The sequence below is a fragment of the Lemur catta genome, chromosome 20, assembly GCF_020740605.2.
Source record: "Lemur catta isolate mLemCat1 chromosome 20, mLemCat1.pri, whole genome shotgun sequence".
Lineage (NCBI taxonomy): Eukaryota > Metazoa > Chordata > Mammalia > Primates > Lemuridae > Lemur > Lemur catta.
This window is the reverse complement of record NC_059147.1, coordinates 23753751-23764864: the sequence shown is the minus strand read 5'-3', so window position 1 is coordinate 23764864 and position 11114 is coordinate 23753751. Positions and strand designations below refer to the sequence as shown.

At 60.3% G+C, this 11114-nt stretch overlaps 3 protein-coding genes across 4 annotated transcripts; all 3 read left to right on the top strand.

Annotated features, from left to right (window-relative positions):
• Positions 1–195: 195 nt before the first annotated feature.
• LCAT (lecithin-cholesterol acyltransferase) lies at positions 196–3392 on the top strand. Of its 2 annotated transcripts, none has more exons than XM_045533565.1 (6): positions 196–346; positions 1049–1205; positions 1284–1399; positions 1494–1589; positions 1675–1899; positions 2796–3392. In XM_045533565.1, the coding sequence occupies exons 1-6, from the start codon at positions 196–198 to the stop codon at positions 3368–3370; spliced, it is 1320 nt and encodes a 439-aa protein (XP_045389521.1). In that variant the 3' UTR covers positions 3371–3392. The 2 variants fall into 2 exon arrangements, with proteins under 2 accessions (XP_045389521.1, XP_045389522.1); XM_045533566.1 differs by having other exon boundaries at positions 263–346; positions 1072–1205.
• A 1804-nt stretch (positions 3393–5196) lies between these two features.
• PSMB10 (proteasome 20S subunit beta 10) lies at positions 5197–7749 on the top strand. Its single transcript, XM_045533561.1, has 8 exons — positions 5197–5474; positions 5679–5766; positions 5854–5951; positions 6063–6203; positions 6451–6566; positions 6678–6736; positions 7302–7453; positions 7577–7749. The coding sequence occupies exons 1-8, from the start codon at positions 5419–5421 to the stop codon at positions 7686–7688; spliced, it is 822 nt and encodes a 273-aa protein (XP_045389517.1). The 5' UTR covers positions 5197–5418; the 3' UTR covers positions 7689–7749.
• A 35-nt stretch (positions 7750–7784) lies between these two features.
• CTRL (chymotrypsin like) lies at positions 7785–10990 on the top strand. Its single transcript, XM_045533560.1, has 4 exons — positions 7785–8815; positions 9902–10453; positions 10550–10683; positions 10766–10990. Exons 1-4 carry the CDS (start codon positions 8764–8766, stop codon positions 10925–10927), a joined length of 900 nt encoding a protein of 299 aa, XP_045389516.1. The 5' UTR covers positions 7785–8763; the 3' UTR covers positions 10928–10990.
• The last annotated feature ends 124 nt before the right edge of the window (positions 10991–11114 follow it).

Sequence of the window (11114 nt, the reverse complement as noted above, 5' to 3'; positions counted from 1 at the left end):
TCCCTTGGCCGCAGGGAAGAAGGCGGAACTGAACCCAGGCCCAGAGCCGGCTCCCACAGCTGTGCCCTTTCCGGCAATCTCTGGCCACCCCCATGGGCCAGGCTGTCCCTCCCACTGGCCCTGGGGCCCCTCCCCCGCTGCGGCAGATAAGCCAGCCCAGGACAGCTTAGTCTGGCGGCAGGCGCTAGGGCTGGGATGGGGCCGCCTGGCTCCCTGTGGCAGTGGGGGCTGCTGCTGGGGCTGCTGCTCCCCCCGGCCGCCCCGTTCTGGCTCCTCAATGTGCTCTTCCCCCCGCACACCACGCCCAAGGCTGAGCTCAATAACCACACACGGCCCGTCATCCTCGGTAAGCCCCCGCCAGGCCCCTGACGCACCAGGCCGGACCTCGGGGAGCCTGGGCCCCAGCCCCTGATAACCGACCTGGCCAAGGTCCTTCTGCCCCTGCAGTAGCCTGGATCCCTGCCGCGGTGTGGGGAGGAGCCAAAGCCTTGTCCTGCAGGGAAGTCACCCTCTTCCCCCACCACACTGTTCCTGTGTCTCTGACTTGCCTGGCCCATGGGGGTGGTATGGGGTGTGCCTGAGGTCTCGGCCAGGGCATTACAAGTTGCAGTCAGCTGCAGCCATGCTGGACCCTGGGCCAAGCCCCACCACTCCTTCTTTGGTCCCCATCCCACCAAGGACAAGATGCCCAGCCCAGGGCAGGAGAGCAGGAGGGGTCCTGCAAAGCCCGCCCCCACCTCCCCATACCCATCTGCTCTCACCATGGACTTTGGCAGCGGTGGAGAGCCCGGCTGGGTGTTTGCTTTGCAGAGGCGCAGGGGTCAGTGGCCCTGGCCCCTGCACCTTCCCTTCCGGAGGGAAGCCTGGGCTTTGGGCTACTGGGGGGACTGCCGGGGCTGGGGGTGTGGTCAGGAGAGCACATGTGTCCTTTGTAGCTGGGGGTTGAGGGTGATGGAGGGGTGGGGCTGGACCCTGCAGCATCCGGGGGTGATGGCTAGGGGCCACGGGGGGGACCCAAGGAGTCCAGAGTGAGGGCTGGTGCTCGCAGTGCCTGGCTGCCTGGGGAATCAGCTAGAAGCCAAGCTGGATAAACCGGATGTGGTGAACTGGATGTGCTACCGCAAGACTGAGGACTTCTTCACCATCTGGCTGGATCTCAATATGTTTCTGCCCCTCGGGGTGGACTGCTGGATAGATAACACCAGGTATGTGCCATGTGCTCTGCCCTGGCCCCCGCACGCTGCCCCTTGGCTAGTGGCTGCTGAATGTCCCACCGCCCCCAGGGTTGTCTACAACCGAAGCTCTGGGCTCCTGTCCAATGCCCCTGGTGTGCAGATCCGCGTCCCCGGCTTCGGCAAGACCTACTCTGTTGAGTACCTGGACACCAGCAAGCTGGCAGGTGGGTGTGCTGGGGGACAGGGCAAGGCAGGCTATGGTGGCCAGCAGGGACAGGAGTCGTGGCCAAAGCCCCCAATGCTGCTGCCTGCCCACAGGTTACATGCACACGCTGGTGCAGAATCTGGTCAACAACGGCTACGTGAGGGACGAGACTGTGCGGGCCGCGCCCTATGACTGGCGGCTGGAGCCCAGTGAGTATCTCTGCGGATGACAGGCTGGGGGCGGGATAGGGGACCCCTGACTCCAACTGCCCTGGCCCCATGCCCCCACCCGCAGGCCAGCAGGAAGAGTACTACCGGAAGCTGGCCAGGCTGGTGGAGGAGATGCACGCTGCGTACGGGAAGCCCGTCTTCCTCGTCGGGCACAGCCTCGGCTGCCTGCACTTGCTCTACTTCCTGCTGCGCCAGCCCCAGTCCTGGAAGGACCGCTTCATTGATGGCTTCATCTCTCTCGGGGCTCCCTGGGGTGGCTCCGTCAAGCCCATGCTGGTCTTGGCCGCAGGTGAGATGGGCTCTGACCACTTACGTCCTGGGGCGGGGGGTGAACTGAAGCTGGCCACGGGCCTGCCCTCACCCCAGCTTCTGCTCCCGATGGCCTCTACCACCCCTGGGGCATGCCCACTGCCACTGGTCCCCCAGAGAAATGACCCTGGCCTGGGCCATTAGGATGGCAACTTCCAGAGTCTGTGTCAGTGATGACAAACAAAAGGGAAGTACACACAGGAAGTGAACCCCAGCAATCTAAGCCAAGGTTTGTTCCTCGAGGCACCAGATCCCGCCTACCCAGCCTTCAGCTACGTTCCGCTCCCAGGAGCCCCTTCATCCAGGGATCTGCTTTAGTGAGGGGGGATCTGCCAAAGCTAGGCCAGACCCCAGGAGCCCCTCCTGCCCTTCCTTGGAGACTGGCACCAGGGACCCAGCACTGACACCACCTATTCAACATCCACTATACGCTGGGCACAGCCAACTCGGCCTCCCTCCTAGGAGCTGGATCCCAGTCTGGTGAGGGCACACTCAGGTCACCCCAGCAAAGTCAGACACGGACACCGTCTCATTCCATCCTTCCCAGAACACAGCTCTGAGCCCTGAGCAGCACAGCCACATTCCAGAGCCGACAGGCACATGCCTGGGGACAACAGCCAGCACCCCCCCACTGTCCACACACCCATCCTCAGGACGCCCACCCTGCCCTATAGAGATGCCATCAGGGCTTCACATTTAATAAGTCCTCATTGAGCACCTACTGAATGCCAGGCTTGTTCAAGTTTATGGCTTGAAGTCCATGTCTGGTTGGGGCAGGGACAAGATGAGCACTCAGCCAAGCTTACATCAGGGGCAAGTTGTGGGCCAGGGGTAGCCAGGCCTGGCTCCCCGTCCCACCTTGCTCCACATCCCCAGGTGACAACCAGGGCATCCCGATCATGTCCAGCATCAAGCTGAGAGAGGAGCAGCGCATAACGACGACTTCCCCATGGATGTTTCCCTCTCGCATGGCCTGGCCTGAGGACCACGTGTTCATTTCCACACCCAGCTTCAACTACACAGGCCGTGACTTCCAGCGCTTCTTTGCAGACCTGCGCTTTGAGGAAGGCTGGTACATGTGGCTACAGTCACGTGACCTGCTGAAAGGCCTTCCAGCACCTGGCGTGGAAGTATACTGTCTTTACGGCGTGGGCCTGCCCACACCCCACACCTACATCTATGACCATGACTTCCCTTACGCGGACCCTGTGGGTGTTCTCTATGAGGATGGTGATGACACAGTGGCCACACGCAGCTCCGAGCTCTGTGGTCTCTGGCAGGGCCGCCAGCCACAACCTGTGCACGTGCTGCCCCTGCACGGGCTACAGCACCTCAACATGGTCTTCAGCAACCAGACACTGGAGCACATCAATTCCATCCTGCTGGGGGCCTACCGTCGTGGTTCCCCTGCAGCCTCCAGTGCCAGCCCAGAGCCCCTGCCCCCCAAATAAAGACCTGCCTGTGCTGCTATAAGCCCTGATGTGTGTTGTGGGATGGGGGCGGGGTACGGGATTACCCACACCGGTTTCATGCACCACCAACCACAGGCTCAGTGCTCTGTGGAACACGAGGCAAGATGGGTTCTGCTAAGGCCTGGGATTGAACTGGGCCCCCTGAGACGTGCAGCTTCCCACTCTTGGTTGAGCTATTTGGGCAGCCTACCCCATTCCTGCCTCTGCTGGTGGGGACCAGAGCCAACTGCATCCACAGCCATGCAATGGGGACACAGGGAGGGGAAGATCTGAGCTGTCCCTCCGAGCTCCCAAAAGGGCAGGTGAGACAGGGCCTTTGAGTGTGGGGTGAGTGACAGAGGCACAAGATCTTAGAGTCTGGAAGTGACAACCAGTTATCAGATCATTTCATAATTTTTTTTTTTTTGAGACAGAGTCTCTCTCTGTTGCCTAGGCTAGAGTGCCGTGCCATCAGCCTAGCTCACAGCAACCTCAAGTGATCCTTCTGCCTCAGTCTCCCGAGTAGCTGGGACTACAGGCATGTGCCACCATGCCCGGCTAATTTTTTTCATATATATTTTTAGTTGTCCAGATCATTTCTTTCTATTTTCAGTAGAGACAGGGGTCTCGCTCTTGCTCAGGCTGGTCTCGATCTCCTGACCTCGAGCAATCCTCCCACCTCGGCCTCCCAGAGTGCTAGGATTACAGGCGTGAGCCACCGTACCCGGCCCCCATTTCATAATTATTAATGAAGCTAAGTGCTCTGAGAAAGTTAAGTGAGCAGCAAGAGGCTGAGTCCTGTGGGTCAGGGGAGGCTTCCAGAGGAGTGGTGCCTCCACTGAGGTCAGAAGGGAGGCCGGGAGGATCGCTCGAGGTCAGGAGTTCAAGACCAGCCTGAGCAAGAGCGAGACCCCCATTTCTACTAAAAATAGAAAGAAATGATCTGGACAACTAAAAATATATATGAAAAAAAATTAGCCGGGCATGGTGGCACATGCCTATAGTCCCAGCTACTCGGGAGGCGGAGGCAGAAGGATTGCTTGAGCCCGGCAGTTTTAGGTGACTGTGAGCTAGGCTGACACCACGGCACTCTAGCCCAGGCAACAGAGTGAGACTCTGTCTAAAAAAAAAAAAAAAGGGTAACATGGGCATAAAGACTGGGCTTTGAGCTAAGAGCAGTGTGCAGCTGCTGAAGGGTTTTAACCAAGGAAAGACTAGGACTAGATTTCCAATCTAGAAAGACCCTCTCCCTGTAGAGTGTAGCCTGGGGGTGGGGGTAGGAAGCATAGGGTAACCAGGGAAGCCAGTGCAAATCCAGGTGGGAGAGAATGCTAGCCAAGACTAGCAGTCTAGGAGAGAAATGCATACAGATAAGGGGTCACTGGGGGGTGAAATAACAAGGCTTGGCTGAACATGGGTAGAGCCCAGCATGCCTCCAGGCCACTAGATGGTCAGCCATAGTGCCCCTCTTGAAAGAGGGAAGGTGGCGCCTGAGGCAGGAAAGAATGGAAGGACCAGCGTCATTGTGGCTAAGGAGTAAGCCGCGCAGTGTCTGAGGTTCCTGGGAGGAGGCAAAGGCAACAAAAGAGGTAAGAGTTGGAAGAGTGACAAAGGACAAATATCAGCCATGCCTGATGCTGTTGGGAGGCCAGTAGCAATGCACAGACCTGGCCAACCATCTGACGGCTTTAGGGCATTTGGGACTGGAGGTTAGAGTTGGAGTTGGGGTAAGAGAGGTGGGGCTCAGACTGGAAAGGGGAGGAGGAGCTGGACAGAGGGAGGGGTGCCTCCTTCTGACCCACGGTGCAGCATGGAGGGCCTAGCAAAGAACATCACCCTTTTCCCAACCTGCTCTGGATCAGAGGTGACGGTGAAAGTGAAAGAAAAGATGCAGAAAGCAGCCAGCACCTCTGAGGAAGGGTGAAGGCGAAAGTGAAAGCAGGAAGAACCGACGTGGAGCCCTGCAAAGGCAGAGTCGGAGGCCTTTCTCGCTCTCCGCAGGCCCCTCTCTCGTGTCTGACCGATCCATCGGCCCTGCCCGCCCCGACATGCTGAAGCCAGAGCTGGAGCCACGAGGGGGCTTCTCCTTTGAGAATTGCCAGAGGTGAAGGGGGGAGGGTTAATCCCGAGCTGCATACGCTTGGACATGGGCCTTTTTCCTGGCTGGGGTGGGGTGAGGGAGAGTGTATTGGTCGACTTGGGTTCCAGGCTGACCCCGGGAGATGAGGGAGACCAGGACACGGTTCAGGGATACGACAGGAGTCTCAGAAGCAGAACCCAAACCCGGGCCTTCCCCCTCCGTTTCCAGAAATGCATCATTGGAGCGCGTCCTCCCGGGGCTCAAGGTCCCCCGTGCACGCAAGACTGGGACCACCATCGCGGGCCTTGTGTTCCAAGTGAGCACTGGGAAGGGACTCGGGGGCTGGAGGGGCGGCCGGAGGTATCTGGTGGGCACTGAGGCAGCGGCCCCTCCCACTCCCCAGGACGGGGTCATTCTGGGCGCGGATACGCGGGCCACTAATGATTCGGTCGTGGCGGACAAGAACTGCGAGAAGATCCACTTCATCGCCCCCAAAATCTAGTGAGAATCCCCCAGCCCCGTTCCTGCACGCAGGAAAAACCGCCCCCTCGTTCCCACCCTGGTCCCCACACATCCTAGCCCTGCCCACACCGATCCTCCCTTTGCCCTCAGCTGCTGTGGGGCTGGCGTGGCCGCGGACGCCGAGATGACCACACGGATGGTGGCGTCCAAAATGGAGCTGCACGCGCTGTCCACGGGCCGCGAGCCCCGCGTGGCCACGGTCACCCGCATCCTGCGCCAGACGCTCTTCCGGTGCGGGGACCCGGCTAAGTGACCCTGGGAGGGGCCGTTGTGGGGCGGGCGGGGCTGACAGGCGGGACAGGGAACAGGGCGGAGCTGCGACATGCCAGTAAACAGGAAGAGGCAGGCCTAAGAGAAGCGGGGCAACAGAAAGGGGTGACAGGGCACAGGAAGGGGCGGGGCTATGGCCCAGGGGCGGGGTCGTAGGGAGGCGGGGCCTGAGTCGCGTTCATGGCCGACCACGCCCACCCGCGAACAGGTACCAGGGCCACGTGGGTGCGTCGCTGATCGTGGGTGGCGTAGACCTGGGCGGACCGCAACTCTACGGTGTGCACCCCCACGGCTCCTACAGCCGTCTGCCCTTCACGGCCCTGGGTGAGCGCTACCGCCCCTTCTCCTCGAACCCCGTCCCTGCCACCCTGGCCTCACGTTTGTCCCCCAGCCGAGGTGGCCACAGCTGACCTCAGGTGTCCCTCCGGCCTGCAGGCTCCGGCCAGGACGCGGCCCTGGCGGTGCTGGAGGACCGCTTCCAGCCGAACATGACGGTGAGCAACCTTGACCCCCAGTACGTGGTCACTGGTGGGCGGTGCATCCGGGAGCTGGGGGAGCGTAGAGGGACCCTGGCTCAGTCTGGAGGTCCGGGAAGGTTTCTCGAAAGAGGTGACGAATGAGCGCTAAGTAGAGTGAGGGCGAATTGCGGTCCCAACAGATCACCGTCCAATACCAAAGCTTGGATGGCCGGGAGAAGCCGAGGGAGGATGGAAAGGCCGGGGGGAGGGGTCCTGGATTTGGTTTGGGGTGATGGAAGGGATGTATGTCGCCTCAGAGGTGGCTAAGGCTCAGAGAGAGAAACACAGTGGGGGCTGAGGGGCATCACTAGACTGGGTAGGTGAACAGGCTGCTGGAAGCAGGGCCACGAGTGTAGGCGACCCTGGGAAGTTTGTGAAGAGAGCAGTAGGCAGAGGGACCACCGGGTCTCTGGAGAGAGGGAGATAGAGACCCAGAAGGGGAATCTGGGGTGGAGGAGGAGAGGAGGGGTGTGAGGAGACTGACACACTCCCAGACTGTAGCCTGAGTAACACCGTAGGCCTCACATACACATCCCCACAGCTGGAGGCTGCACAGGGGCTGCTGGTGGAAGCCATTACCGCAGGGATCCTGGGTGACCTGGGCTCTGGGGGCAGCGTGGATGCATGTGTGATCACCGCGACTGGCGCCAAGCTGCTGCGGCCACTGAGCTCACCCACGGAGCCCGTAAAGAGGTGGGAACTGGGGAGATGGGGGACCACAGGGAAGGGTCGGGCACAGCTGGGAGATGGGGCTGCAAGAGGAGGACGGGCCACGTGATGGGCCCAAGTCGAATGGCTGCCTCTCCTCCCTCGCAGGCCCAGCCGCTACTGCTTTGCACCTGGAACCACAGCTGTCCTGACTCAGACAGTGAAGCCGCTAAACCTGGAGCTACTGGAAGAAACGGTGCAAACTATGGAGTTGGAGTAAAGTAGGCTGAGGCTCAGAGCTTGGAACAAGGGGGAATAAACCCAGAAAATACAAACACCTACACAGATGGCTGTGTCGTTCTTGGGTGGAGTGGGGCAGGCAGCCAGCGGGGCTCTTTGACTGAGGTGTCCCTGCCGAGGCCACTGCTTCAGTGCCTGGCCTAAGAGGTGCCCTTCACCCATCACCTCAGGCATCTACCCCTCCAGGAGCCCAGCACTGCAGGCACGAGGGGGATGTTCTCATCCAGTCTCCCCCAAACCTTCCTTCTGACTCCGACTGTGGAGGCCCTCTCCGCCTCCCACTCCCTTGCCGAACTCTCTAATCCACTGTGGACGGCTGTAAAACCCCAAAGACCCCACATACTCCCTCTCCCTAGAACCTTTCCCTGGCTCCTCTGTGGCCCAGGACAAAGCCCACACCTCTCAGTCAGGCCCCCCAGGGGCCCCGCTGAGGGCTAAAGTGCTGATAGAGGAGCTGCTCCCCAACTCCAAGGGCAAATTCTCACCAAGCGCTCCTCACCCCTGCGACGCTTTGCCTGTGACACTTCAGATGATGAGGCTTACCTGGGCTGCTTACACGAAGCTGGGCACATGCTGGGCTGTGAGCAGGGAGACTGACTCCAAGTTTTCTGTGCTGATGGGGGTCACGGACTCACGTGGGGAGAGATGACATTTATCCAACAAGCCTTTGCTGAGCACCCACGGGGCGTCAGACCCAGAATGCCCTGATAGCTGTGGGAGGCGCCTCTGATCCCAGCCACCAGGTTGTTACTATAGACTTAATTTAACCATCTGTCTTTGGTATCCAGTGCTCAACTCTTAAAACGTGAGGTGGTTCAGGGAGCCAACCAGAGGCCAGGCCCTGGGAGGTGGAGGAGGTGAGAGCCTCACACCTGTGCTCTGTCTGATAGGCCCAGGCCTGGCTTGGGGGACCTTGGCCTAAAGAGACTCTCTTCACTGGAGCATGGGAAGAGGCCGAGCACACATAGCTGGCCTTGCCACAGGCCCGGAACTTTGGCTCAAGGACGAGAACACCTATAAAGCCAGGTCCAGCTGTCGACCTCACACCTGCGACAATGCTGCCACTCAGCCTGACCCTTAGCCTGGTCTTCCTCGGCTCCTCCTGGGGTGAGTGGGCCAGGACCAGGACCAGCCCCAGCTGAACAGCCCTGGGGGCACCCCCACTCCCAGCGCCAGCCCCGGGGCCCAGGCTGGCTGGAAGGGATGCAGGGCAAGGGAGCAGGAGTTGGGCTCGTCGGACTGGGATGGGGCAGGTGGGCCAGGGCCAGTCTCACAAATGGGACCAGAGCTTGAGCCAGGCCCTGGAGTCTGGGAGGGTTTAGGAAGCTAAGACAGGAAGGTTGGCTGTGTAGTTTAGGAAGAACCCTCTGGCTGCATGAAGGGTTTGAACTGTTCGGACCTAGAGGGAGCAGAGGCCAGGGAAGAGACTATCCCAGGGTCAGGAGAAAGGGGGCCTGGACCAGAGGGCTGGGGTGGAGATGTGGAACAGCGGGGATGAGGTTGGAAAGAGATGTGGAAGTGGCCAGGCGCCATGGCTCACCCCTATAATCCTGGCACTCCGGGAGCCCGAGGCAGGGATGGCTTGAGGTCAGGAGTTCAACACAAGCCTGAGCAAGACGAGACCCCATGTCTACTAAAAATAGAAAAATTAGCCGGGCTACTCAGGAGGCTGAGGCAGGAGGATCGCTTGAGCCCAGGAATTTGAAGTTGCAGTGAGCTATAAATGATGCCACTGCACTCTACCCAGGGCAACAGAGCGAGAATCTGTCTCAAAAAAAAAAAAAAAAAAGTGGAAGAATGGGCAGGACGTGGGCTGGCTGGGTGGGGATGACTGAGATAGCCATGCAGGTGCTCAGGCCGGTACGAAGGGAAGGGGTAGTGCTGAGCCCTCTGAATTTGAACCTCTCCGGGGTGCACAGCCTGGGGGCACCCTGGGGAAGGAGGTGGGGAAAGGTAGGCTGGGTGTGGGGAGCAGGTCCTCACCAGCCCCATGGCCAGGCTGCGGCGTTCCTGCCATCAAACCGGCACTGAGCTTCAGCCAGCGGATTGTCAATGGGGAGAACGCAGTGCCGGGCTCCTAGCCCTGGCAGGTGTCCCTGCAGGTCTGCATACCATAGGGCTGGGGCAGGGTCCTGGGTGCTTCATGTCTAGGCATAGCCTGAGCCCACCCCCACCTCTGACCCCTGACCCCAGGACAGCAGTGGCTTCCAATTCTGTGGTGGTTCTCTCATCAGCCAGTCCTGGGTGGTCACTGCGGCCCACTGCAATGTCAGGTGAGCACCTGCGCTCCCCCTGCCCCGCCCCAGCCCACCTCCTTCCCCTGGATGCCCTTCCTCTCTGCCCTACCTGAGGCTGCCAGCCCGACTCTCCCCACAGCCCTGGCCGCCACTTTGTCGTTCTGGGTGAGTACGACCGATCCTCCAGTGCTGAGACTGTGCAGTGTAGGTGGGTGGGCTCTGGGAACAAGGAATTCAGGGCATGCCCTGGCCTCCCCACTCAGCACCCATCAACCCCGGCTGCCTGTGCCCAGGGCAGCCCTACCCAGTCTCCTTCTGGCCCCACAGGCCATCATGCACCCCAGCTGGAACCCCACCACTATGAACGATGACCTGACACTACTGAAGCTCGCCTCGCCAGCCAAGTACACAGCACGCATCTCACCAGTTTGCCTGGCATCCTCAAATGAGGTGCTGACAGCAGGCCTCACATGTGTCACCACTGGCTGGGGCCACCTCAGTGGTGTGGGTAGGAACTTGGGCCAAAGATCTGGGAGGGAGGGAGGGAGGGCTGGGGCGAGGATAAGCGTGCTGGGCTGGCCTGACCACCCCACTTGGCCCGCAGGCAATGTGACACCCACACGTCTGCAGCAGGTGGCTCTGCCCCTGGTCACTGTGAATCACTGCCAGCAGTACTTGGGCTCATGTATCACAGACTCCATGATCTGTGCGGGTGGCTCAGGTGCCTCCTCATGCCAGGTGAGCACCAGCACCCTGTCCTCTGCACTGTCCCATGATACACCTCCCCAACTCCCCACACTGCTCCCTTCTTCCTTCTCAGGGTGACTCCGGAGGCCCTCTTGTCTGCCAGACGGAAAACACGTGGGTGCTTATTGGTGTTGTGTCCTGGGGCAGCAGCAACTGCAACGTGCGTGCACCTGCCATGTACACTCGGGTTAGCAAGTTCAGCACCTGGATCGACAAGGTCATAGCCTACAACTGAGCCCACCACAGGCCCCCCTCCCCATCTCAATCTGATAAAGACCCCAGGCTGTGTCCTCTCGTGTATTTTTGTCTGTCCTCCTGGCTCAGGGGAAAGGACAGGCTCTTGAGGGTCCTGCTCCCCACTTGGACTTTGTCTTCTGGCATGGAAGGGCCTGAGGAGTCAGGCTCGTCCTAGAGCAGCCCGG